The following is a 26770-nucleotide window of genomic DNA, read 5'->3' on the forward strand; positions in this document are numbered from 1 at the left end:
CCCTGCACCGCCCCAGACAGGAAGAGTTGAGGTCATTCACAGCAGAAAGTGGGGCACAGCTGGAACCCCTGGCCAAGCTCCCCGGGAGGGGCAGTTCCCATGGGCCCAGCCCTGCTTTGTGGGGGAGGAGACTGGGGGCAGGGCTGCACCTGACAGTGATCCTGCCTTTCTCTGCCCCAGTCTGGGGACACAGATCTCCCACCTCAAGGTAGGGCAGTCCTGGCCTAGTCAGCAAAGATACTGAGGTTCACAGAGCATCCTGATGCATGTTCTAGGGCCAGCTTGGAGTCCTGGTTTCCAGCCTGGCTAACTGCAGGGAGTGGTCACAGGCTGCCTGTGGTTGGAGGTGGTCTCCAAGGGGGTGCCACGGAGGTGACTGTGGGAAGCACAGAGGTTCCCCTGGAAGGGCACTTCATATGGTTGCTAGGCTGGAAAGAGCTGGGAAGGAAGCCCTGTGTAGGGTAAGGGTGAAGAGGGAGCTTTTGTGGCTGCAGAAACTTCCCCCTGAGCTGGCCACGCTGGTGGCTTGGTGGGTGTCAGGCTCAGGCCTGGAGGCTGCTTAGCTGGGGAGCCTGACCGCGCCACCACCCCACAGTACTCCTACGAGGGGAACGACATCAGCGACCTGCCGGTGAACCTGTCGGTCGTGTGGAATGGCAACTTCATCATCGACAACCCACAGAACATCCAGGGTGAGTGGACGCCCCGGCAGGGTGGGTGGCGGGCAGGCCTGAGCTGACCACACCCCTCCCTGCAGCACACCTCTACAAGTGCCCGGCCCTGCGGGAAAGCTGTGGACTCTGTCTCAAGGCTGACCCACGCTTCGAGTGCGGATGGTGCGTGGCTGAGCGTCGCTGCTCCCTACGACACCACTGCACGGCCGACACACCTGTGTCCTGGATGCACGCACGTCATGGCAGCAGTCGCTGCGCCGACCCCAAGATCTTCAAGGTAGGGTCCCTAGCCCTGCCCCACACCCCACGCCCTGCCCCACCCTGCCCCACATCCTACACCCTGCGGGATGCCTGCACCCTAGCCTTTTCCTCCCGCAGCTGTCCCCTGAGACGGGCCCGAGACAGGGCGGCACGCGGCTCACCATCACAGGGGAGAACCTGGGCCTGAGGTTCGAGGACGTGCGTCTGGGCGTGCGCGTGGGCAAGGTGCTGTGTAGCCCTGTAGAAAGCGAGTACATCAGTGCTGAGCAGTGAGTGCGGCCTGGGGAGCACATGGGGTGGGACAGGGTGGGGCTCCTGCAGCCCCTGAGGCCCGCCTGCCCACAGGATCGTCTGTGAGATCGGGGATGCCAGCTCTGTGCGGGCCCACGACGCCCTGGTGGAGGTGTGCATTCGGGACTGCTCACCACACTACCGTGCTCTGTCGCCCAAGCGCTTCACCTTCGTAGTGAGTCTGCCGCTCTCCCTCTCCCCCTATTCCCTGCTGCTCTGAGAGGGTGTCCGGCAGCGGCAGCTGAGTGCTCCTGTACCTCCCCATGGCCCCTTGTCTGGCCATGCTCTGCCGCTGCTCTTCCATGGCCTGGGTGCTGCCCCTCCCTTCCTGTGTCTGGGCCAGCTCCAGGGCTCCTGGCCCACCTTGGGCCGTGCCTGAGAAGCCCAGGAGTACTGGCTCTAGAGTGCAGCTCCTGGGCACTTCTGGTCTGGGGAGCTGTCTGGAGCTATAAGCGGGCCAAGTGAGGCCTGCCCCCATGTGACCCAAGGGGGAGTTCCCTGAGAGTTCCAGCAAGTTCCCTCTTCCTGCAGACACCAACCTTCTATCGTGTGAGCCCCTCCCGAGGGCCTCTGTCAGGGGGCACCTGGATTGGCATCGAGGGAAGCCACCTGAACGCAGGCAGTGATGTGGCTGTGTCGGTCGGCGGCCGGCCCTGCTCCTTCTCCTGGTACGGGGTGCAGGTGGGGTGGGGCCTGGCTGCCCCTCCTCCTGGTTCACATGGTTGCATGCCCCCTCTTGTTGCCTGGGCAACGGGGCTATGGAGAGCCTGGCTAGTGTGATCACTGTGAAACCCAGAGGCGGACAAGATTACCATGGAAACGGCTACCTCCAGAGTGGGAGGACTGGGCGGTGACAGGGGCGGGGCCTGTCTCTGGGGGCGGGGCAACTTGGCTGCCTCTGCCCTGGTTCTTCCCTGTCAGGGAAATCCCTTGGGTATAAAATAAGAAGTATCTAAAAAAAATTTTAAGAGGGAAAACAGAAATCTTAACAAAGCCCTGAGGCTTGAAGTGGATAATTTTAGATTAGGGATGATAATGGAACGTCCCTTTAAATATTTTCCTGTGGTAATTACCCGTTATCAGACTAATCATTGGTGTCTGCAGCTGAGGGGACCTGGTGGCTGTGGCGCTCCTGGCAGTGGTGGAAAAGCTGAGGGTCCAGACCCAGGTGCGGGCCGTGCCCAGCTGCCTGCCCAGTGGGATGTCCCCGTGACCCCCACCCCAGGCCAGCTCACCTAGTCTCCTCATAGCCCCCAGAATGCAGGGATAGGGCCAGCTTTTCCCAGTGGGACAGGTGCCAAGAGGGAAGGTGTCTGCCTGGCCCAGGGTAGTAGGAATGGATGCTGGGCCCCCGGCACTCGGACCACAGGCTGAGTGAGGGTAGCCCTGGGACAGGCAGGGAAGGCTGGGGCCAGGGCTTAGTCTCACTGACCCTCCTCAGGGACAAAGGGAGGCCATCGTGAGGCCACCTTCCAGCCTGGCATGTGTGGGGTGGGCCTGCTGCCTATTGCTTCTAGGGAGGCAGAGGCCTGGTGGGTGTGGAGCCCTGGCCAGGATCACCTGGAGGGGATGTGGGCGACAGGGAGGGTATGATGAAAGCAGACCTGGGGAGGTGGCAGGGTGGGTCCCAAATGCCAAGCTGGGTGACAGTGGAGGCCTAAGGGGGCTGGGGCGAGGGTAGGACAGACATACGCAGCCCTGGGAAGGAAAGTGGCAGTGACAGTACACAGCCACCCAAGGCAGTACCTATGACAGATGGCACCCTGTCCCTCAGTGCATCTGCATTCCACATGCCTGGGTGCCACCTGTGTTCTCCTCACTGCCCTACTTGGGCCTCTCCAGGAGGAACTCCCGTGAGATCCGGTGTCTGACGCCACCCGGGCAGAGCCCTGGTAGCGCTCCCATCATCATCAACATCAACCGTGCCCAGCTCACCAACCCCGAGGTGAAGTACAACTACACCGAGGACCCCACCATCCTGAGGATCGACCCCGAGTGGAGCATCAGCAGGTAGGGCCCAGCAATGCCCCTTCCCTGTCCTCAGCTGCTGAGAGCAGCGCCGAGCCGGGAGCTCTTCACCAGGCACTTGGTGGTGGCGCTCCTGCGTGTCTGTGCTATCCTGCCAGGAAGCACTCCTTGCCAAGAACTTTTACCTGTTTCCCATCTTTGGGGAAGGCAGGTTTTGCCTGACTGAGCTGTGGACCATGTTTCCAGCTCGCTGGGCTCCACTATCATCTGGTGACCCCCTACTCTGTCCTCTTCCAGCGGTGGGACCCTCCTAACAGTCACGGGCACAAACCTGGCCACTGTTCGTGAACCCCGAATCCGGGCCAAGTACGGAGGCATTGAGAGGGAGAACGTGAGTGCCTACCATCAGCTACCCACCTTGGTCTAGGCCTTCACCTGGGCTGGGGCTCCTGCTAGGAATGCCCCTCTCCCTGGGCCTGCCTCTCCCCAGCTTGTGTTAACCTTGGCTGTGTCTGGAGGCCCTTGGGGAGGCACCTGTCCTGCCTGGTGGGTTTAAAGTCTGGCTCTGGTCTGCTGGCATCTTCTAGACCACATGCCCCTGGTCCCCGTGGGGTCGGTGGCCCAGGACCTGCCCTGCTGGTACCTGGCATCATCCGTGGAGGGAACAGGTGGCCCCCAGGCCAGGGGCTCTATCATGGGGAGCTGTCGGGCCACTGGAGGAAGTCCCGCTCAGCATCCCCACCCTGTGCCTCCAGGGCTGCCTGGTGTACAATGACACCATCATGGTGTGCCGTGCCCCGTCTGTGGCCAACCCTGTGCGCAGCCCACCGGAGCTCGGGGAGCGGCCGGATGAGCTGGGCTTCGTTATGGACAACGTGCGCTCCCTGCTTGTGCTCAACTCCTCCTCCTTCGTCTACTACCCTGACCCCGTACTGGAGCCGCTCAGCCCCACTGGCCTGCTGGAGCTGAAGCCCAGCTCCCCACTCATCCTCAAGGTGGGTCACCTTCGCCTGTAGGCCAGGGAAGAGGCCCCTCATCCTGGGCTCTGGCTCACCCTCGCCTCCTACAGGGCCGGAACCTCTTGCCGCCTGCGCCCGGCAACTCCCGACTCAACTACACAGTGCTCATTGGTTCCACACCCTGCACCCTCACCGTGTCGGAGACGCAGCTGCTGTGCGAGGCGCCCAACCTTACGGGGCAGCACAAGGTCACGGTGCGTCTGCCCACCTGGGTGCAGAGCTGGGAGAGTCATGCCCCACCTGTGGACCCTGCCCTGCTAGGACAGCCCCAGCTCTGACCTTGCCCCAGACTCACCCCTAGCTCAGAGGGCGCCCAGCTCCAGTGCAGGCCTGACTTAGCCCTCAGCCCGCCGCCTCCTTAAGCCCACCGGACTTCCTGCCCACCCTGAGCTCTTGCCATGCCAGTGCTTTGCTGGCTGGCTGGTTACCTGCCCTGGGTCCCAGTGTCCCTGCCTTGTTGACCACTCTGTGCCGGTCGGCGGGACCTTACCCACAGGTGGGTGGGGGGTCTCGCCCATCGGGAGGGGCTCCCAAGCTTTGTGAAAAGATGGGTGACTCCTGAGCAGCCTCTACCCACCGGCAGGTGCGGGCTGGCGGCTTTGAGTTCTCGCCAGGGACACTGCAGGTGTACTCGGACAGCCTGCTGACGCTGCCTGCCATCGTGGGCATCGGCGGGGGCGGAGGTCTTCTGCTGCTGGTCATTGTGGCCGTGCTCATCGCCTACAAGCGCAAGTCACGAGACGCCGACCGCACACTCAAGCGGCTGCAGCTCCAGATGGACAACCTGGAGTCCCGCGTGGCCCTCGAGTGCAAGGAAGGTCTGTTGGGGCCAAGGCTCACTGGGGCAGCTGCCACCCAGACCCTGGCCCATCCCCACACCCACCCTCAACCCCCCACCCCACGTCAGCTCAGTTTACAACGTTCCTGATAGCCTTGCTGTGCCAGGCCTGGTCCCAGGGCAGTGGGCAGGTGTCTGACCAGGACCTGGCCCTGCAGCAGGTACCACCTCCTTGGAGTGCTGCTTGAGACACAGAACCCAGGGCCACACTATTTGTATCCCAGCTGGGCTGTAAGGCTGGGGGTGGCTACTTACCCTTCTGTGCCTCAGTCTGTAGAGGGCCTCATCTGCAGAGTGGGCGTGGTGACAGTGCCTACTTCCCGGGGTTCTGGGAGTATGGTGGGTTGGCGGTGCCCGCAGAGTGGCAGAGAGGGGTGCTTCTGCCATACAGCAATGGGGAGCCCTTGTGCTTTGGCAGTCCCTGGGCACATGCAGATTTTGGCCTGAGCTGACCTTCATCCTTGAGGAGATGTCTATAGCGGGAGTCAGGACATACCATCCTCCTAATCCAGGGCAGGTGTGAGTGACAGAAATCTGTTCCATGCTGGGCGAAATTTTGAGCATTTGCAGATAGTAACTCACACATGTTAATGGCTCTAGAGGCAGATACTAGGAGCACTCCTGCTGCAGGGTAGGACCTCAGCCATGTGGCTTCAGCATGCAGTTGTCATGAACTGCACCGGGACTGCACTGGGTTAGGGTGTTTGTTTGAACAGGACTCAGCCAGTCTTAAAATGCAAAGTCCTGCATCCTGGGAGCCCACTCAGTCCCAGACAAACTTAAGTGGCCCCGTGGTGGGCTGAGGTTCACCCTTCCTCTTGGGCAGTCCTGGTGGGACCAGAGGCAGGTGTGTGTTGGGGCCAGGTGGGAGGCAGGTGGTCTGGGCCTCCCTTGTGCTCCCACCTGCTAAGACTGGCTGTCCGGCGAGGCTGGCGTATGTGGGCGCGGTGGTTGGTGGCTGCTCCGGGCCAGCCAGGTGCAGATAACCAGACGCCTGGCAGCGGTCCCCAGGAGACGAAGGCTCCAGCTCTTAATTAAACCTGTCAGATGTCCCCCAGAGCCTGCCTGGCATTCCTTTGGCTCCTGATCAGATAGCCCGATCCTTGGGCTGCCGTAGGGCTGACACCTCACAGCTCTGGAATGTTCTGTCAGGGCCTGCTTCACTGCCCTGCCTGCTTTTGTTCCTGACAGAGTCAGAGCTGGCTCTGAGCAGGGTGGGCCACTCTGAGGGTGCACCAGACCCGAGATGTGCATGCAGTGGTTTTGAGGGCTTGGGGATAGCCTACAGCCCTGAGACCTCACCCTAACCCCTCACAGTGGGTGGAAGGAGCCCGAACTCCATAGCTGCCCTATGCTTAACTACCAGTGTCTGAGATGCAGGAGGCCCTGCCCTGCCTGCCCCTGGTGCCGATACTGTCTCTGCTCCTGTCTTGTTTGATCCTGTGGGAACTTGGCAGGGGAGAGTTATTATCCCTGTGCTAGGATTGGGGAAGATGGGGCACCGAGACTCAGTAGTTTCCTTAAGATCATGAAACCAGTGAGTGTCAGAGCCAGGATTTGATGTAGGCCTCAAGAGTGGGAAGGGTTGGGGCATGGAGCTGGGCAGCGAAGAGCCACCAGGGCATGCTGCCCCTGATGCTGCATCTGGCCATAGCCTTTGCAGAGCTGCAGACAGACATCCATGAGCTGACCAATGACCTGGACGGTGCAGGCATCCCCTTCCTTGACTACCGGACATACGCCATGCGGGTGCTCTTTCCTGGGATCGAGGACCACCCTGTGCTCAAGGAGATGGAGGTAGGATGGCTGGTCCTGGTGTCACACGCACTCAGAGGCAGCTGCTGTCTTCTACCTTTGGTGCTCCTTGGGTGCTGATGTATGATATGGGGCAGCTTGGAGGAGAGTCCAGGTCTGCGGGGTGCTGGGCTCAGCCAAGTGGGGAGCAGGTACTGGGAGGCAGAACAAAGGCCAGGCCAGCACAATGGGGCCCTGAGTCCTGGGTCTGGGACACAGGCATGGCCAGCGTGGCTCTGCTCCAAGAAGTGCCTCCAGTGGGCAAGAGGAGGGTCTGGCCCCAAGGGCCTGCATGGGATGCCAGGCCTCATCCCAGTAAACCACCTTTCAGCCTACGTTTCAGACACCTCTGTGGTCTCGGGCCTGCCTCTGTTGGGGGCCCCGCCTGTGGCTTCCTTGGCCTGGTCTTCTGAGTGGTTCTGCATACAAAGTCTGTTATGGCAGTTTGGGATGGCTGTGCATATTACCAGGGCCTCAAGAGAGTCGGGGTTTGCCCCATAGACATTGGCAGCAAGTGAGCAAGGGAAAAGAGGGCTGGCCCCCATGTCCACAATGTGCCCCTAGCAGCAGGCCGGCCAGGAGCCAGTCCCCGGCAAGCCACAGCCAGGAGCTCAGCAGGTTAGCTTGGTCACTCTTCAGCAGAGGGCGCCCCCTCAACCTTGTGCCTTGGATGTTGGGGAGCCCACATCCCCTGGGGTGGCTCTGTTGGTGGAAAGTCCCTCTTGAGCTGAAATTGAGCAGGCCCTCCTGCCTTGGGCCTGGGGCTGCCTGTGGCTGAGCGCTGCCATCCTGTTCCTGGGCTGCCACGAGGGGCACCACAATCTTCCCAGCTTGTATCTCTCTCTCAGTGCCTCCATTTGCTGTGTCTGTCAGACTGCCTCTCTCAGCCATGACTGTATTCTGCCTGGGCTGTTACCTGTCTGCCTGATACCTGTTGGCCTTGGCTGGGAGCCTGGTATCACTGGTGGCCTCTGGGTACTGCCTAGTAGGAAACATCTTGCCCTGACAAACCTTAGTATGAGCAAGAGAGAGAGTAGGGGCCCTGGAGCCAGCCATGCCTGCACTCCACTCCTTTTTCCTACCTCCAGTGTGGACTTAATCAAACCTCTTCCTTTCTCCAAACTTGTGTCCTCATCCATGAGATGCAGAGGCTGGCTATGCATTGGTTATTACTGTCCAGGCAGAGGGAGATGGTAGGCATGCACTCCTGGTACCCAGTGGATGGGGGCAGTGAGTTGGGGTTCCTTTGAGCTGCTGCAGGCCAGCTAGGGGGGTTTGCTGTTCAGAGGGCCCAAACACAGAGAGGGTGGTGGGAACAGCCCCTTTCATTCTATACCCAGCTGTGCTGGTTGTAACATCTGCTTGTGGTGGGCTTCTCAGGCTGCCACAGGGGCTCTGGCCAGGGCTGCCCTGATGGCAGCAGACAGTGGTGGCAGGTTAAGTCCATTTTTCTAAGGACAGGTGGAGCTTGGGAATGGCCTGCGGAGCTGAGAAGTCAGGGCAACTTGTCACTTGCCTTCCAGGCCTGTCCTCTGGCGGGGGCCCTGCCGCACCCACCAGGCCTGGATAGCTCTCATCAGCCAGCTGTGGGGACTGGGGCTGGGTCCTCCTCTGTGGTCCGAGCCCCATGTGCTCCCACAGGTGCAGGCCAATGTGGAGAAGTCACTGACACTGTTCGGGCAGCTGCTGACCAAGAAGCACTTCCTGCTGACCTTCATCCGCACGCTGGAGGCACAGCGCAGCTTCTCCATGCGCGACCGTGGGAATGTGGCCTCACTCATCATGACGGCCCTGCAGGGCGAGATGGAATATGCCACCGGCGTGCTCAAGCAGCTGCTGTCCGACCTCATCGAGAAGAACCTGGAGAGCAAGAACCACCCCAAGCTACTGCTGCGCCGGTGAGCCTGGGGGGCACTGGGGTGGAGGGGCTCAGTCCCGTGCGTGCAGCTTTGGATGGGCCGCCAGTCTCACAGGCCCAGAGATACTGGGGTAGTGAGGACTCACCTGGCCTCTGAGGCTCAGCTGCCACCTCCCCAGGTACTGATAGTGAGGACCCAGGCCTGAGTTTCCAGACTCACAGGCCTGGGCTCTGGGTGAAGGGCTGGGGTCTCCAAGAGAGTCCCTAAAGCCCTGCTGCCCACTCATGTGGGTGCCTTTCAAGACCTGGCCTTCGGTGGTGCAGGAAATTGGGCAGGGTGGGCTGGGATCTGTGGTGTGAGGCCTGCGGGGGCCCTGTACCTGCTGGACAGCTGGAATGATGCCACTCTGCCCATATTCTATGTCCTCTAGGACTGAGTCAGTGGCAGAGAAGATGCTGACCAACTGGTTCACCTTTCTCTTGTATAAGTTCCTCAAGGTAAGCAGAGGCTGGAGGAAGCAGGTGTCAGAGGCAAGTGAACAGTGGGAGGGGAAAACAGAGTGAGCCGGAGATCAGTGGGAGGTGCTGGAAAATGGCAGCAGGTGGGGTCTCGGTCAAGTTCTGGCCCCAGCCTAGGCCCCTGGACATGAAGCTGCTGCCAGGTCTTGGCTCCTGGCTCCCTTCTTCATCCTTCTTCCTTCTGAGGCTGTCCAGCCGTCGCACAGCTCACCAAGGCAGGTGTGGAAGTTCAGATACAAGCTCTCTGCCCGCAGCTGGGGTGGGCTCAGGAGGGTCCAGTACCTGGCCAGCCTGGGGGGGTCTGAAGGCTCTGGTCCACCATCTGTCATGGGTACAGGTAGCCCTACTGGACTTCCTCTGTGCTGTCCATTCAAGCCCTCCCGTCCCCCAGCAGAGGGATGCTGTCATCCTCAGAATAGGAACAGGGAGTAGGCCAGAGGCTGCAGCTGGGGCCCAGGCTAGACAGGGGTCTGGGTGGGCTTTATCGGGGCTGTAAGCAGTTGAATTGCTGTCTGCATTTCTGATGTTGGGAGTTACACAGACTTGGGTACCTGGCTTCTCTTGGAAAGTCTGAATACCTGGTTAGCTCACTCCTGAAATGGGAGGAGCCCGGTGTGTGTAGTGAAGTTCATGCTCCCCGCCTGGCTTCAGTGGTCCCCGTCGCTGCTCTGTGGGTGAGGGTGACTGACAATGTAGCCCAGTGGTCAAGGGTCAGGGCTGGCACTGACTGCCTGGGTTCAATTCTCCTGGCTTCCTTATGGAATCCAGGGATGACATCTCTGTTTCTGCTGGTTCGTGGGGCTTTCAGTCCTCCTACAGCCAGATGCTTCTGAGCTCAGGTAATCAGCACACAGATTCCTGCACAGAGCAGAGTCCTGGCTGGGCATCCTCGCTGCAGGGAGAGACAGTGGACAGGAAATATAGCAGACATGCCGGGGCAGGGCTGAGCAGGGTGGGTGGGATTCTAGCAGAGTCTGAAGACCAGGCTGATGGAGGGAAGAGAGTCCTGGGCAGAAGAGGCTGCTGGGGAGAAGAACCCAGGTGGATGAGGGGATGGGCAGGGGCGGGCGGGACTTGTCCATTCTGGGTGGTCTCTATAGGTGGGACATTTATGTGTGTATAGCATTCCCTGGCACCTAGCAAGTGCCCAGTAGATGATAACATTCTTAGGCAGAACTGGAAGCGGGTAACACGGAATAGTGCATGTCCTGTAGAAAGTATGGTTCTATGAAAACTCATGGTGTGTGTGCACGCTGGGTTAGCTGGGCTCTGTGAGCCTAAAGCAGCAGGTGCCCCGGGTGAGGTGGAAAGGACACCTCTCCCCTGGGTTCCCATCTGATCCTGATTGTCCACACCTACAGAGACAGGGCTCAGGCCAGCAAACCCCTGTAAACACTGACGTTGGGTGTGGATTCTCTTTCATGCCAGGCTATAGGGGCCAGCCTCAGCCAGCACAGAGTGTGGTCCCACAGGGTGTCACAAGCAGAGAGGGTGGCAGCGGGGCACCAAGGGGGGTTGTCCTCAAGCTGGGCAAGGTGCTCTATGGAGGGCTGGGCACATTTGTGACATGTGCTGAGGGATGTATGGGCAGTGGAGGGAGGGAGAGTGAGGCCAGCCTTGGCCGAGGGAGCCATAGGAAGGGGACACAGAGTGGAGGGAGACAGGGGTGACCATTTGGGTGGGATGGCACAGGCACGGGGGTGTGGGCTGTGTGTTGGGGGCTTCACAGCCCATGCCCATGACCCCAGCCCACCCTCGTTATTAGTGGGGTCCCAGTGCATGGGGCAAGCAGGGGCCAAGAGCTGTTAGATCTTCTTAGGTCATGATTGCCCCCTTCAGTTCTAGGAGGACCCCTCACTATGCAAGGGAGTTCATGTACTGGTCGCAAGGACATGGCCTGCGGCTCAGAGGTGCAGGCAGCCACGCTGGAGCTGGGCACCCCCTGGATGGGACTGAGATGGGCCCAGGGCTCTCTCCATCCACATGACTGGCCAGTGACTTTTTTTTTTGCCACCATATCTGAGATTTTTTGTTTTTGTCTGATGGATGTTATTGTTTAGATCAGTTTCAGATTTGAAGTAAAATTGAGCAGAAGGTACAGAGGTTTCCCATGCGTTCCCTGCCCCACACATGCACCTTCTCCCCACTGTCAGCATCCCCAGAAGAGCAGTGTATTTGGCTCAGTTGATGAACCTACCTAGACACATCTTTGCCACCTAGGGCCCCTGTTTGCATGTGGGCTCACTCTTGCTGCTGTGCATGCTATAGGCTTGGACAAATGTACGATGTCATGTATTCACCATTATAGTGTCACACAGAATAGCGTTGCTGCCCTAAAAATCCCCTGAGCTCACCTGTCATCCCTCCCTCCCCCTCAGCCCTGGCACCCGTTGATCTCATTGTCTCCGTAGTTGTGCCTTTTCCAGATGTCGCACAGTGGAATCGTGTACTATTACTGCAGCCTTTCAGACCGTCTCCCCTCACTTCATAATCTGCTTTGAAGGTTCCTTTATTTATCTTCATAGCTTGATAGCTCATTTCTTTTTAGTGTGCCACAAACTTTAAAAAATTTATCATGGTAAAATACACACAACATAAAATTCACCATCTTAACCATTTTTAAGTGCACAGTTGAGTGGCATTGAATTCACAGCGGCGTCGGCCATGGCCACCTGCTCCATGACTCTTCATCTTGTAAAACTGAAATTCTGGCACCATTCAATACACACTCCCTGTTCCTTCCTCCCCAGCCCCTGGAACCACCATTCATTCTCTGTGAATCTGACAGCTCTAGGGACCTCATATGAGTGGAATCATGCATTGTTTGTCCTGTCGTAACTGGCTTATTTCATCAACTTAAAGGGGAAGCAATCCAGGTGTCCATCGACAAATGAATTAATAAGCAAAATGTGGTCTGTGCATACAGGGGGATAGTATTCTGCCTTGAAAAGTAAGGAAATTCCAACATGCCGCAACGTGGATGAACTTTTGAGAACACAAACTCTTTTAAACAACTCAAATCCTTTTTATTCCTTGCTGTCTTTAGAAACAAAAACTTTAACTAGAAAAGTAACCCATGCCATTTTAGCACACGTAAACAACCTGGAAGGGAGAATGGAGGGGTGAGTTCCCTGCCCCTCTGCGGTTCTGATGGTAATGACCAACACACTTTTGGTGCCTGTCCTCCCAGGCCGGGGTCTGAACTGAAGCAATTATGAATAAACTAAACTTTTTAATATTAAGATGAATGTTAGTATCGAACCTTTTTTCTCATGAGAGAGTTTTAAATTTTTTTAGTACCACACATTTTCACTGTCCCTCGTTCCCCCTCTGCCCTCACCTTGGACATAGTGTTAGGTCCACCTTTGCAGGTGAACACACAGATGTTTGCCTTACTTTTTATCAACTGCATAGTGTTTCATGGCGTGCCTGTTCCATCATTTGTTTAACTGTGGCACTGCTGATGGCCGGTGCTGCATAGCTTGGATTTGGATGCAGTTGTCTTTCTTGCCTGGTCATGTTTAAGTGTGTTTCCAGAAGAGTGAGTGCAGGTGATCAGGCATGCTTATGTTTAATTGTAATATATGCTGCTGTGTTATCCTACAAAAAAGGTTGCTAATATACCAGTTCATCATCTGAGAATCTTACCCAGGCCTGGGATAGAACTTGTCTTATTGATCTTTTTTACCCCTGCTCATTTGAAAAGTACAGACTGGTAGCGTTGTTGCCTTAGTTGGCATTTCTTTAACACCTTAGGCATCTTTGTATATGTTTGATTGGCTGCTTTTATTTTTTCTTTGAAGCCAAGTTTGTAAATGTCTACTTTTATTCTTTGCTTGTTTTTCTAGGGTCATTTCTTCTACATTATAGGAACTTTTTAACATACACGCTTCCCATCTTTTCAAGCTCATGTGTCGCCTAGAAATGATTTTTTATTTATGTGTGGTGTGGGGTAGGGATCTGGTTTGATCCTCCCACCTCCCCATGCCCACCACGGAGAAGTGCTTGTCGTAATGTCATTTATTGAACTGCCTGTATTATCCTTCTATTAGAAAAGTGGCACTTTTTGTTGGGCAGTTTCTGCACATTCATAACTGGGGCTAAGAGGAGTCTGAGGTCTTTTTTTCTCCCCTCACTGCACAAGAGACTGTGGTGCGACAAGAAAAGGACTGGGCATTCCTTTTCCCTGGCCTCTCAGCTCTTGGAACCTCCCTTGCAGCCTCCAGGCTGGCCTTGCTGAAGAAGTAGGAGGAGTGAGTCAGGGCGGGGCCTGCTTCCTGGTTGAGTGTGAATGCCTGGCTCAGCCTGAGCCTTCTCTGAGGACATCTGGCTTTTATGGGGCAGGTGCTTTGAGGTCAGATGGATCTGAGTTTAGATCTTGGCTTCTCCAGTTACTTGCTGTGTGACCTTGGACCAATAGCTGCACACCCCTGACCTTCAGAGACTAGCTGCACTCCTTTTACTCTCTGAGGAACTCTCAGGCAGGTGTCTGACTTTGGGAAACCCCCAAAGGCTCTTGTCTTCCTGTCACATTAATGGCTGTCCATCCGAATCTGCACCCCTTGTCCTTCTTCTTCGTGGCTAACTTAATGAAGCCAAGTTTGCAAATGAAACATAATTTCAAAGACAAGCATGTTGTTGGAAGGTCTGGATGGTCTTAGCAGCTGTCTTTCTAATTACCGCAGATGCTAACTAGGTGCCTGGAGCCTCTGGTTATAGGAGCAGAGCTGCCGTTTGCCAGGGCTGGGTAGGAGGCAGGGCTGCTGAGCCTGCCCTTCCATGGGGGTGCACACACACCTGAAGGCCTTTGGGCAGCCAGGGCCTGCAGCAGACCCTGTGCCCAGGCTCTAGGCGGCCCTCGCCTGCGCAGCCAACTCAGCAAGCCCAGACATGAACCTTTCTCAGGGACAACTCTCCATTCACTCAATTCGTCCAGCAAGTGTCTGTGGTGCCCCATGCCCAGGCTCAGCCAGTGCTGGCAGTCTGATATAGCAAGCAGGCCAGGAAGCTCCCACTCCAGAGGGGTTGGCAAGGGTGCGAAGGATCCTTCAGAGAACGGCAGATGGTGGGGGGGACATGGCAGGGTATTGGTGGAGGGTACGTGCTCTGGGCTCCCCAAGAACCTTTCTGAAAAGGGCAGATTGGGTTGTGTCCAGAAGGGCCCTTGAAGACCCGGGAGAAATTTCTGATTGTAGAGGCAGGAGTTGCAAACGTCCTGAGATAGGACAGGAAGCGACTCTTGTGACTATAGCATGGGGAACCAGAGAGTGAGGGGTAGAGGGATCAGATGCCCCTGCGAGGGCCTAGGGCCATGCAGAGGCAGAGCAGATGCTGCCAAGGGCTAGGGACTGTGTAGAGATAGAGTGGATGCCCCCCGAGAGCCCAGGGCTTTGCTTCTGGCCCTGTGCCATGTGCCTGGGTTCTGGTGAACTTCCCTGGGTAGGCAAGCCTCCCCAGGTGGGTATGTCAGCATCCATAATGCACCGTAGATGTGTCCTGAAGTAATGTGCGGGCCCAGTCAGGTGGTCCTCCACCCAGCCAGCAGATCACAGAGGCCAGATCACAGTCACATGTCACACCTACAGTTGCGTAGTGTGGGGTCCGCTTGCACCACAGGCGGCAGGCCATGGGGAGCTTTCCTGAGCACCTCTAGCTGGGGAACAGGCCCCTGGGAGGCTGGGGCTGGGCGGGGATCCTGCTGAAACAAGGGGAGACATCTGGGTGAAACACAAGGAGAGCCTCGGCCCTCCTTGATGTGGGCCATGTTCCCTGACATGCTGCGGCACCTCCTGGGTAATTTGGGGTTTTCACATGGTATTCGCGGGGTGGCGGGTATATTTTGTTTCCTGATTTTCATGCAGTGTCCGCTGGGCTTTGGGACCAAGGCTATACTTTCCTCCTAAAGAGTTGGGAAGCGCTGCTCATTTCTCCTTGCTGGGAACACTGTGGCTGGCACTGGATGGGCAGAGGGGTGGATGGGCAGGAGTCTTGGGGGTCCTGGCTGCAGCCTCATGCTGCCACCCCCGCAGGAGTGTGCCGGGGAGCCACTGTTTATGCTATACTGCGCCATCAAGCAGCAGATGGAGAAGGGCCCCATCGATGCCATCACGGGTGAGGCACGCTACTCCCTGAGTGAGGACAAGCTCATCCGGCAGCAGATTGACTATAAGACGCTGGTGAGTGTGGCCACCCTCTGTCCTGGGTGCCCTGGTGCCTCCCACCCCCACCCCTCAGCTGCTGTATTGCCCTGCCCCGCCCGCAGACCCTGAACTGTGTGAACCCTGAGAACGAGAATGCGCCTGAGGTGCCAGTGAAGGGATTGGACTGTGACACGGTCACCCAGGCCAAGGAGAAGCTGCTGGATGCCGCCTACAAGGGCGTGCCCTACTCCCAGCGGCCCAAGGCCGCAGACATGGACCTGGGTGAGTGGGTGGGGTCGCAACCGCCTGGAGTGTGTGCTGGAGCAGAGGGGCAGGGCCTTGACCCAATACTGAGCTTGGTGGAGAAGTCCCAGCCGGGCTTCTGCACCAGGCTGGTCTGGAGGGGAGTGGAATGGCAAGTGGGCTGTCTAGTCCCCAGCAGGGTGTAGAGGGTGGCTGCCCTGCCCTGGGCAGAGACTCTGGGAGATGGTGGGTTCCAGTGCACCCTGGGAGGCAGTAGGCTCTTGGAGCCTAATGGGGGAGACTCAGGCTTATGAGAGGGGAAGGTAGAGCCACTGAGGGCCAGAAGGGATGGGACAGATTTAGGGTAGAGCCCCGGGTCCTGCAGCAGATGTGACTGAAGAGGCTGGGGCCTCACAGAAACCCCAGTGCCAGGCTGAGGAGTTGGGGACCTAAGGCTTGGGGAAGTCAGGGCAGACCCCCCCTAGGGTGGGGCTGCTGTGACAGGTTAGGGGGGCTGTGGCGGGTTGTGGGGGGCTGTAGCAGGTTTGGAGATGTGCCCCTCCTCTGTGCTGGTGCTGAGAGCTGCAGGTGGCCCCCGTCCCACTACACTGCTGTGATGGAAGAGGGAAGGAGGGCCACAACGGCCCCATCCTCCAGCACCCTCCTCCCCGCAGAGTGGCGCCAGGGCCGCATGGCGCGCATCATCCTTCAGGATGAGGATGTCACCACCAAGATTGACAATGATTGGAAGAGGCTGAACACACTGGCTCACTACCAGGTGGCTCCCGCCCTTCTGACCCCAGTACTGGCCTTGCTCCCCTTGGGGTTCCCACAGTGCAGGTGCCAGTGTTTGCAGCATGTGGGCTGGACAGCAGCTGGATCTTTCAGGGAGGGGAGGGGAGGGGGTCACATGCGTGTGTGGACCATCCCAGGCCCTGAGCTGGGCTTGTGGGATTGCCTGGTCGCCCTGGGTTGTCCTGGTGGAGAGACACAGAGTGAGTGAGGTGGCTGCCTGCCTCCAGGCACGGCACCAGGGTGTCACTTGGGTCTCCAGCTGGGGAGTGGGGAGCGTGGTGGTACAGGGGTGCCCTGGTGGGTCACAAGTTCCCTGGACCTCTGCCCACAGGTGACAGATGGGTCCTCGGTGGCACTGGTGCCCAAGCAGACGTCTGCCTACAACATCTCCAACTCCTCCACCTTCACCAAGTCCCTCAGCAGATACGGTGAGGGGCCAGGCAGTGGGCAAGAGGGCAGTACGTGGGTCCCTAGCCTGGACAGGATGTCCCCCGGGCTCCCACGCTGCAGCTGGACAGGAGGACCCAGGGGCCGGTGTCAAGGCCCGTCACTCGCACTCTTGGCCTTGCCTTCCAATACTGGAGGCTGCGCCTCACCTGACTGTGTGTCTGTACACAATTATGTCACCTCTGTGGTGTCATCGGCTGTCCCCAAAATCCCATGTGGGTGGGGGTGCCATCCCCAGCTTTCAGAAACTGAGGACGAGGGAACCGGGGAAACTGAGGCTCAGGCAGGGGGTTGCCAGCCAGGGTGGGCGCTGACAGCCCGGTGCTGCAGAGAGCATGCTGCGTACGGCCAGCAGCCCGGACAGCCTGCGCTCGCGCACGCCCATGATCACGCCCGACCTGGAGAGTGGCACCAAGCTGTGGCACCTGGTGAAGAACCATGACCACCTGGACCAGCGTGAGGGCGACCGCGGCAGCAAGATGGTCTCGGAGATCTACCTGACGCGGCTGCTGGCCACCAAGGTGGGCCTGGCGGGAAAGTGGGGGCAGGGGACACTGGGCTGGCTGGTCTCAGAGAAAGCGGCAAACTTGGAGCAAGGCCCTCACCCCCACTCTGCCCCCACGCTGCTCCCGCGATCACTTGCCCAGTGACTGAGGAGGTGCAGACAGCCAGGCAGAGCCCTGGAGCTCGGTGTCCCTGCCTGCCCCCCGCAGGGCACACTGCAGAAGTTTGTGGATGACCTGTTTGAGACCATCTTCAGCACAGCACACCGGGGCTCGGCCCTGCCGCTGGCCATCAAGTATATGTTCGACTTCCTGGACGAGCAGGCCGACAAGCACCAGATTCACGATGCCGACGTGCGCCACACCTGGAAGAGCAACTGGTAACGCAGGGCAGGCAGGCAAGGGGGCAGAGGAGCATCCACTGGGCCAGGCCAGATGCGCTCCCAGGGCCCTCGCCCTGTTCTGACTGGAGCCTGCACTTGGAGCTTCCTGGCGTGGGGACACAACCCAGCAGGGCGTGGCAGGCCAGCCCTGTGCTAACTGGCCTTCCCTATTTGCCTGCGCCCGTTGACCCACGGCTTGCCCTCTGCTGCAGCTGCCGAGCCCCTCCCACTGCTGCAGGAACTTTGTGCAGACGTGAGTGGCCCTGGGTGTGCACAGCTGTGCAGACGTGAGTGTGGGCTGCAGTGTGAGAAACAGGGCACAGTGGACCAGCCCCGAGCCAGCTCATTGCAGTGATGAGGGCAACAGGGACTGCAAGTCCTGGTACTCCCTGGTACAAGGAACTTACAGCCTCCCCACTGCAGTGTGGGGTCAGGCCTGAGCCTGCTCACTGAGGTGCAGAGGCCAAGCCACTTGACATGTTCTCACCGAGCAGGTGGAGCATGGAGCAGAGCCTGCCTAGACTGTAGCGTGTGCAGCTACAGCAGTGTCAGCTGGGGCTTTATGAGGCTGGGCTTGGTTATTATGAAGAGGCACCCCAGCCTCCAAGTGGCCTCTCTCCAGAGTGTCTGACTCCCTGGCCAGCCAGTCCCTTGCTTTCCTCTGGCCTGGCCTCCCTCTGGGACAGTGACTTGCTTTTTCACTGGTCCCAGACTGGCAGTGTTGGCTTCCTCTTTGCCCTGCAGGCAGGCCAGCCCTTGGCCTCACTCTTACTCAGGGTCCCCAGGCTCTGATCTGTGGCCCCCTGCCCCAGTTGGCCCACCCTACCCCCTGGAGTGGGTCCCTGCTGTGTATGTGGCCCCCACCCCAGCAGACAGCCCCACCCTTGCCTGCCACAAGGGAGTCCCTCTTTGTGCATCAGGCTCCCCACCTGCATGTCCCAGAAGTTCTGGGGTGGGACTGCTCCCCCACACTTGGGGTCAGGTGGACAGCTTCGCCTGTGTGGCTGGACCCTGTTTCACTAGGAAGTGCCCCTCCTTACCCTGCATCCTGCCGGGGTCTCCCGCCAGTTCTGTGCACACTCAGTGTGCATACCCTCCACTGTCTTAGCTTCCCTCTCACCTGGACTGTCCCTGCCACCTCCGCCCACAGGTAGTGAGCAGCTCCCGGGCCGGCAGCCACCCCCAGCCTGGCCTTGTCCGGCCCATGTGTTGCTTCCCAAACCTGGGATGCAGCCATCCACCCTGTCCCAGCTCCGCCTGCTGCTCACAGTCTTGGATTGGGATGAAGTGTCACAAAGCCCCTCTCCTGGGCCATGCTGGTTGGGCACAGTGCGACAGGGGGGTCTCCAGGGAAGCAGTGTCTCCAGGTCAGCATGGTCTGGGAGAACACTCTGCCACAGTGGAACATTCTAGACCTGTGCTGTCCAGGGTGGTGGCTCCTGAGTGTTTGAAATGGCACTGGTGTGGCTGAGGGTCTGGGTTCTTAACTTCATTTAAGCTAAGCAGCCACATGTGGCCAGTGCTAGCAGGCAACCCAGCTGATGGCAGTCCCTGAGGTGTTACTTGGGGCACAGAGGGCTGGTCTCTGCAGGAATGGGTCCCCTGAGCTGCAGATCTCAGCACGGGAGCCAAGGGTGCAAGCCAGCACACAGGCCTAGGAGGGCGGTGGCTTTGTGGAATGGGCCCCCGAGGGCCTGGTCACATCGTGCCTTCACGTAACCAAGTGCATTTGAGCACAGCTGTCTCGTGATGCCCTGCGTGAGATGCAGGTGGTAGGGGCAGCACAGCCCTGGCTGGGTGGCAGGGGACAGTCCACACTTACCCGTGGACTATGCACCTCTGGGCCTCATTTCCCAGTCTGCATGGAAAGCCACGCCCACTTTGGATTCCCAGCCGGGAAGGCCACAAGTTCGCTTAGGAGGGAGTGGAGGGTGGAGGCACCATCTGAGCGGCACCTGGCCTGTCGCCTGCAGCCTGCCCCTGCGCTTCTGGGTGAATGTGATCAAGAACCCGCAGTTTGTGTTCGACATTCACAAGAACAGCATCACAGATGCCTGCTTGTCGGTGGTGGCCCAGACCTTCATGGATTCCTGCTCCACTTCTGAGCACAAGCTGGGCAAGGACTCGCCCTCTAACAAGCTGCTCTATGCCAAGGACATCCCCAACTACAAGAGCTGGGTGGAGAGGTGGGTGGAGGTGGCAGGGGTTGGGGCAGGGACCTGGGGGCCAGCACGGACCCTGCTCATATGCCCACCTGGCCACTCACCCACAGGTACTATGCGGACATCGCCAAGATGCCAGCCATCAGCGACCAGGACATGAGCGCATACCTGGCAGAGCAGTCCCGCCTGCACCTGAGCCAGTTCAACAGCATGAGCGCCTTGCATGAGATCTACTCCTATATCACCAAGTACAAGGATGAGGTGAGCACCATGGGAGCCCGAGAGCTGGGCTGGGAGCGCCCTGCCAGAGCCACCTGCTCTGCCCCGCCCTGCCAGCTCCTCCCCGAATCTCTGGACTGCCATGAGGCACCTTCGCTCCTCTGTACCTGCTGGCTACCTGGTTCCTCAGGGCCAAGAGGAAGCCTGGCAGGCTGAGCAGAGAGGGCTATGGTGGAGTCACTGTATGCAGCCATGTGGGGTCGGGGATAAGGAAGATGGGATGGCAGCTTCTTCCTGAGGCGGAGGGTAGGGGTAGTGAGCAACTTCCCTGAGGGGCTCATTTCAAGGCTCTCCAGCCTGAGCCGGCGTCTCCAGGGCTGGGCATAGGCTCTTGGCAGAGCTTCCCTTTCAGTATCTTTTCTGTTAACTTGGAGTGAGCCCTTGTCATCCACGAACGTGGAACTGGGGACAGGCTCCAGGAGGTATCCAGGAAGAAGGACTGACTCCTGGGCTGCATGGGACAGGAGCACGGGCCAGAGGGCAGGACAGGCTTGGCCTGTGCCAAGGCCCTGAGGGCCGAGGAGGCCACGGGACTGAACCAGAGCCACCCTGGGGAAGCTGGGGCAGGTGCAGCAGAAGCAAGGAGCATTTCCCAGGGTGCTGCAGGCAGCAGATAGGAGGCAGAGGGCCGTTCTCAGGCAGGTACCCCAGAGGAACAGAGGAGCAGCCAGAGACTGCGTGTATTGGGGTGGGGGGTGGGAACAAAAGCCTGGGGTCCTGGGGCTCACCAGGGCAAGGGGAACTGAGGCTTTCTGGGGAGGCTCCAGGTTTTCCTTGCTGGGAGGCAGGGGCAGCCACGGAAGCGCAGGCACATTCCAAATGGAGAACCACATCTCCCTGGGGAGACTCATCTGCACCCACGACAGATGGCCATATATTAAAGGGGCACAGGAACCCCAGGGGTGTCAGGACTGGGTGGAGACATGTCAGTAGTGTGGCCAGGCAGCCAAGGGATCAGAGCCTGCTGTTTTAGGGGGCGAGGGTAGGAATGATGACGGGGTGGGGCTCATCCTCCATGATGGGGTTCTGGGGGGTCCAGGCTCACAACCAAGTTCCCGTGGCCAGGAATAGATGGGGCTGAACCTCTGGCACCTGCTCCAGAGGCATCCACCCTGGGCCTGCTGAGCCTATGGAGGCCGGTGGCCCGGCATGCTGACAGCTCTCCTGGCCCTGCAGATCTTGGCAGCCTTGGAGAAGGATGAGCAGGCACGGCGGCAGCGGCTGCGGAGCAAGCTGGAGCAGGTGGTAGACACGATGGCCCTGAGCAGCTGAGCCCCGGCTGTGACTGTCCAGCAGGACGCAGCACGAGGGTGGCCAAGCAGGGACCAGGGCAGCCCTCGCCGCATGCGCGTGCAGTGTCTGGTGGCGCTCAGGCCGCCGCAGTGCAGCGACTGACCGGCCCTCCCTCCCCTGTCTCGCCCGGCCGGGTCCCGGCTCTTCCTGTGTGGAGGTGATGGTACCTGCCACGCCACAGCTGTACACACAGCTGCTTGCTCAGGGGCCGGGGCAGCACTGGGTGCCCAGGCCGGCCAAGGACCTTCATTGCCTGGCAAGAGTTGCCTGGTGGCCTTCATGAGAGAAGGGCTGACCTCTGAGGGGCTGAGGGGTGAGGCCAGGACCCTCCAAGGGGGAGGGGTAGCCAGCTTGGGCTGTCCCCTTGAGACCAGGACAAGAGGCTGGGGGTGTCAGCATTCCTAGCTTCCCAAGCTGCCCCCAGCTGGCAGAGTCTGAGGGTCCAGGGACCCAGTTGGCAGCTGGAGAAAGAGGCGAAAGCCCATGGCTGGGCAAGAGGAGCTCACGTTGGTCTGGGCCTGTTGCCACCCGCCTCCCCCATCCAGCACCCATGCCTGCTGTACCGCTGCCATCCTCAGATTCACCGCGTGCTCTGCGCGGCAGAGGCCGGAGTGCCACATCCACCTCGCCCCAGAGAGGCCATGCTCCCTCCTATGGAGGGACTGCGGGCCAGGCTGCTCAGACTCCTGGGTGGCTTCCAGATGGACCGGGCGGCCCCTCTCTGTCCTCAGGGCTATGCCTCTGGGAGCCATTGGGCCAGGGGCCCCAGGTCACAGAGAGCACGTTCCCGTTATTTATTCCCCTTCGAGTCCTACATGGGCTGCCCTGGCAGCTGCCTTCAAGGGTAAGGCCGAGCTCCCTGCTGTGGAGCCCCCGAGGGCAGCCCCTGAGCACTCCTCTCCCTCCACTCCTTGCCCCAGCGGCTTCCAGTGTGGCGTCTCAGCAGTGTCCTGGCCCTTCCAGTGCGGTGAGACATCTGGGGACTGTTTTGTTTTTAGGGGAGAAAAATTCCGCTGCACTCTGCTTGGGCCTTGAGTTCTGTGGCATAGCCCCTCCAGCCCACAGTGGCCTGGATCTATCTGGGCCGTGAATGACGGGCAGTGACCAGAAGGACTGGAGGCCAGTGGTGTCCACCCTTGCCCTCAGCAAGAGAGAATGCATTCTTAAAAGAAAGCTGTACATGTATATATATGCACATATATATATGTGGCTCTAGCCTCAGGCTCCAGCCCCAGTGGGGTACTGTACAGTTAACTGAAGAGGAATTTTAAAGACAATTTAGAACAAGAAAATGAAGGCAGTGGGAAAACAATGCCAAATGGTTGTGGAGAAAGTGGCCGCAGCCTCCCTGGAGTGGAGCAGCCCTGAAGCCTGTGCCCTCAACCTGCGAGCCGCTGTTTTGGTTTGATGTGACATGGAAAGGACTTCCTGCCGACCCTGAGAGCCTCCGGGTGCCACGGCCCTGCGGGGCATGCATGATTGTGCTAGCGTTTAGTCTGAGTTGATCTTTTTAAAACTGCAAGTGTTGAATACTAGAGGTTGTTAGACCCTTTTTTATGTTTTTTAATTAATCAGTCACTTGTAAAAGCAAACAAGCGGTCCATCCCCTTTTCAAGGTCACTTTTTTGATGGTACTGAAGATCCCACAGACTTTAAGGGACAGCTAACTGTGGCCAGACCCAGCCCCGTGTCCTCAGCCAGGCCTGAGGAGAGCACTTGGCCCCAGGGGGTGCCAGTCTTGCAATCCACCCCTCCTGAGCAGCTTGAGCCAGACACCACCATAGAGACCCGCCCCTCCCCTGAACACGGGTCAGTGTGGAATCGGTGACTGCTGACTCAGGGAGCTCCTTGGCCCCTTGGGCACTGTGCCAGGGCTGGGGCCTCCTGCTGCTGTCATACCCAGCTCAGGCCTGGGTCAGCTTCCACCCCCAGCGGACTGAGAGGGTGGGCTCACTCTCTGGGCAGACTTGGGGGCCAGAGCCGAGGCCAGTCCATATGGTGGCTGGGCTGTTTTTTCAGTAGTCCCTAGTGTTGGCTGGGATTCCCATCCCTGGGTGCGCCTCCACCTCCCTTCTGATGCTTCCTGGCCATGGCGGGGTGGGAGCCTCAGTTTCCCCCAAAGTCTTCCCTGGATGCTGGCTTCAGGTTGAAGCCCCTGGTTCTTCCAGTTCCTCATGGGTCAGGTAGGGGCTCCTGCATCACCTTCGGAATCCAGTTCCAACCCTCACCCTCCTTAGGACTTGCGCCCTGCTGGGCCCTGCCAGGCTGCCCTTGTCCATGTGAGTATCATGGGCGGGTGGTGGGGACGGCAGTGGTGATAAAGGGGGTGCACCCACAGGCCCCGTGTGGAATGGTTCCCACGGGGCGTGTGGCTGGGATGTGGCCACCGCAGAGCACATGGCCGTGTCTAGGCGCAAGCACTTTAGCAGTATCTGTTTACATGCGCAAGTATCAAGCCGACTCTACCCGTGTTGTCTACTGGGACAGCAGTCTCTGAGCTACTCCATACCTCCCTCCGCCAGGTTGTGGAGTTGGGGCCCAGTTCCCACTTGTCACTGGTTCCCACTGTGCTCCAAGCTATGCAGCACCCGGGAGCTCTGGCCTGGGGCTGGGGTCCCTGGTTGGAGCTGGGGTTTGAGTCTACTCTGTGCCCAGCAGCGGTGAGCGGCTCCCATGGGCCCTGTGTCTGCAGGGAGCCAGGGCTGCACACAGGTGCTGTGAAACTGACACCCACCTGGCGTCCTGCTGACGCCACTTGCTTTCCACAGCACCTCCTACCCTGCTCCGTGTCCTCCCTCTTTCCGCGCCTGGCTCAGGAGTGCTAGGACAGCTCACGCCTCGGCCTGGGAGCCTGGCCTCTTGATATACCTCAAGCTTCCTCCGTGCTCCCTAGCCCCAGGACCACTGGCCCCTTGGCCTGAGGGACTGGGAGCCCCAAGACCTGCAGTGTCGAGTCTGGGGCAGGGCCCTGAGCGGCATGCCATCCCAGCTCGGCCTTGCCAAGAGCCTCCGCCCTGGCTTTCTCCCTATTCTGGATTCAGTGGCTCACGTTGGTGCTACACAGCTAGAATAGATATATTTAGAGAGAGAGATATTTTTAAGACGAAGCCCACAATTAGCTGTCCTTTAACGCTGCAGAACCCCCTCCCAGAAGAAGAGCGATCCCTCCAATGGTCCAGGCGGGCACCCTCAGCCGGGGCTCCTAGCAGAAGCAGCGCCGCTGACCGCAGGTCCGGCCCTCAGATGTGTACATATACAGCTATTTCCTATTTTACTGTTCTTCAGATTTAGTACTTGTAAATAAACACACACATTAAGGAGAGATTAAACATTTTTGCTAAAAGCTCTTGACTCCAGGTTTTCCTTGCTGGGAGGCAGGGGCGGCCATGGGAGTACAGGCACACCCCAAATGTGGAAGCACATCTCCCTGGGGAGACTCAGCGACACCCAGGACAGATGGTCCCGCTCTGTGAGCCGGGTGCGCTCCACCCAGGTGACACATTGGAGCCCTTGGCGAAGACTAAAACACCAGTGCCTAACCCCACAGGAGCCTCGGAGCTTCAGGGGGCTGAGCGGTGGTCACTTTTAGAAGCTCTCCAGGTGATTCTCCCATGGCACCCCTAGCTCAGAGCAGTGGCTCCCAGCCCATGCCGAGAGTCCGGAATTCCTGGGTGCCTTGTTGACTAAAATCTGATTCCGACCCTGAGGGGCCCATGCACAACAGCCTGGGGAATCGGGCTGCAGTCCTGGGCCCCCTGCCTTCAGTAGCCAAGGCTGGAATTGTTTCCCAGGCTTCCGCAGCCAGGGAGCCTCTTTTTGTTGGCAGGCCTGCAGCCAAGGAACTGGGTTTGAGAAGTGTTGGTTCTTCCAGCAGAGACAGGCTACACTGCTTCATCTCATGAAAATTTGTACAGATACTCATGATGGAGGTGTGGACGCAGCTTCTGCCAGTGCATGGCTTTGGTCAGGGGCCCCCTCCCTGGGCTCATTTCATCCATAGCCCAACATGGGTGGCTGCTGCTGTTGCAGAGGGGTGGGTGCGGGGTCAGGTGTGACTTCCCTAAGGGCCCTGGCCACTTGCTCTGTAGCTGTGCCTCCAGGCAGACCCCAGGCTGGACTGTCTGAGCACTGCCTGTAAGTGAACTCTCCAGGACCTCCCAGCACCCTGTGAGGTGGGGGTGAGGAAGCAGCTGCAGGTGAGGAAGTGAGGCACATGGAGGCTGCGCAGTGTGCCCCAGCCACACGGTGGTGAGCAGCAGCCCTGGGAGCCCAAACGAAGCCCCTTGGGACCCCAGGCCCTCCCCAACGCCCCCAAGCTACTGTCTGTCCTACCAGCCTCTCCATGCACTCATTCCCAGGGCTGACAGAGGTCCATAAGTCATCATCAACACCTCCCGCTCCAAAACAGGCGCATCCTGACAGCGGGGCTACAAGCATGAGCTCCGTGCCAGGCTCAGTAACTCAAGAGAAATCAGTGTAATCACCACGAAATTGCATCGGAAACAAATTTAGCAAATGTGGTCCCGTTTGGGGTGTGATGCGGCCTGTTCTCATGGCTCACTCCCCTTCAGCTTTTTTCCAGCACAATCAGCCCTGCCTCAATTACCCTCATTAGACCTCCAAGGGCTCCGGCCCGTCAGCCTGGAAGCCGAGCTGTCTCTGAGCTGCAATCAGCACTCGCTGCGCTAGTGATGGGGTGCAATTACACGGCAGCGGTGATGGGGCCTTCTGATTGCTGCGTGAGTGCGCTGGCTCCTGAGGGTATTAAACCATCAGCTATTAATGCCGACAGCTCTGGGCAGGGCACCTGGATGGGCTCTCTGCAGGGCAAGGGCAAGGCCAATCTGTGGGCTTGGTCAGGATGGCGGCACCCCCCCACCCAGAGCAGATCCAGAGGTGACTTCGGACTTCCCGCCTGGGCCCCAGAGCAGCCACAGCTCGAGAACAAACAGAGGCTCTGAGCAGAAATAAAAAAATAACCGGCCAGGTAAGACCTGATACAGTGACTATAGATGGTGCAGCGCCCTGAAGAAAACACCTGGCCAGGTGGGCAGGGAAGTCCTAGGGAGGGACGAAGGAATCAAGGCCTGAGAAACAAGGAGCCAGCCGAAGTGACATCGGGGGAGCATTCCCTGTATCGGGAGGAACGGAGGAGGCCAGGTGAGCTCTGTGCAAGGAGGTGCAGGAGGTGCCGGGCCTTGGGGAATGAAGAGGGTGGGCTCTGATTCACATCTGGCAGCCATGGGATGAGGCCAGATGAGGCTGGAGACCAAGAGCCTCCTGCAGGTGTTCCCAGGGCCCAT

The 26770-nt window shown here is 58.9% G+C and overlaps 1 protein-coding gene across 2 annotated transcripts in view; it reads left to right on the forward strand.

Moving 5' to 3' along the window:
- PLXNA1 (plexin A1) overlaps positions 1–24810 on the forward strand; it is a 54329-nt gene extending 29519 nt beyond the window's left edge. For both annotated transcript variants that reach the window (XM_032269248.1, XM_032269247.1), the window contains 22 exons: positions 596–692; positions 758–951; positions 1053–1204; positions 1281–1401; positions 1758–1894; positions 3069–3236; positions 3492–3585; positions 3950–4189; positions 4264–4407; positions 4797–5031; positions 6706–6848; positions 8487–8743; positions 9135–9201; positions 15252–15398; positions 15485–15644; positions 16280–16383; positions 16732–16828; positions 17178–17368; positions 17561–17730; positions 19707–19919; positions 20006–20156; positions 21351–24810. In XM_032269248.1, coding sequence (XP_032125139.1) covers positions 596–692; positions 758–951; positions 1053–1204; positions 1281–1401; positions 1758–1894; positions 3069–3236; positions 3492–3585; positions 3950–4189; positions 4264–4407; positions 4797–5031; positions 6706–6848; positions 8487–8743; positions 9135–9201; positions 15252–15398; positions 15485–15644; positions 16280–16383; positions 16732–16828; positions 17178–17368; positions 17561–17730; positions 19707–19919; positions 20006–20156; positions 21351–21446 — 3378 coding nt within the window. In that variant the 3' untranslated portion in view covers positions 21447–24810. The remainder of the gene's footprint in view (positions 1–595; positions 693–757; positions 952–1052; positions 1205–1280; positions 1402–1757; positions 1895–3068; positions 3237–3491; positions 3586–3949; positions 4190–4263; positions 4408–4796; positions 5032–6705; positions 6849–8486; positions 8744–9134; positions 9202–15251; positions 15399–15484; positions 15645–16279; positions 16384–16731; positions 16829–17177; positions 17369–17560; positions 17731–19706; positions 19920–20005; positions 20157–21350) is intronic.
- The last annotated feature ends 1960 nt before the right edge of the window (positions 24811–26770 follow it).

Source organism: Sapajus apella, unplaced genomic scaffold, assembly GCF_009761245.1.
Source record: "Sapajus apella isolate SASKATOON/1434 unplaced genomic scaffold, GSC_monkey_1.0 scaffold190, whole genome shotgun sequence".
Lineage (NCBI taxonomy): Eukaryota > Metazoa > Chordata > Mammalia > Primates > Cebidae > Sapajus > Sapajus apella.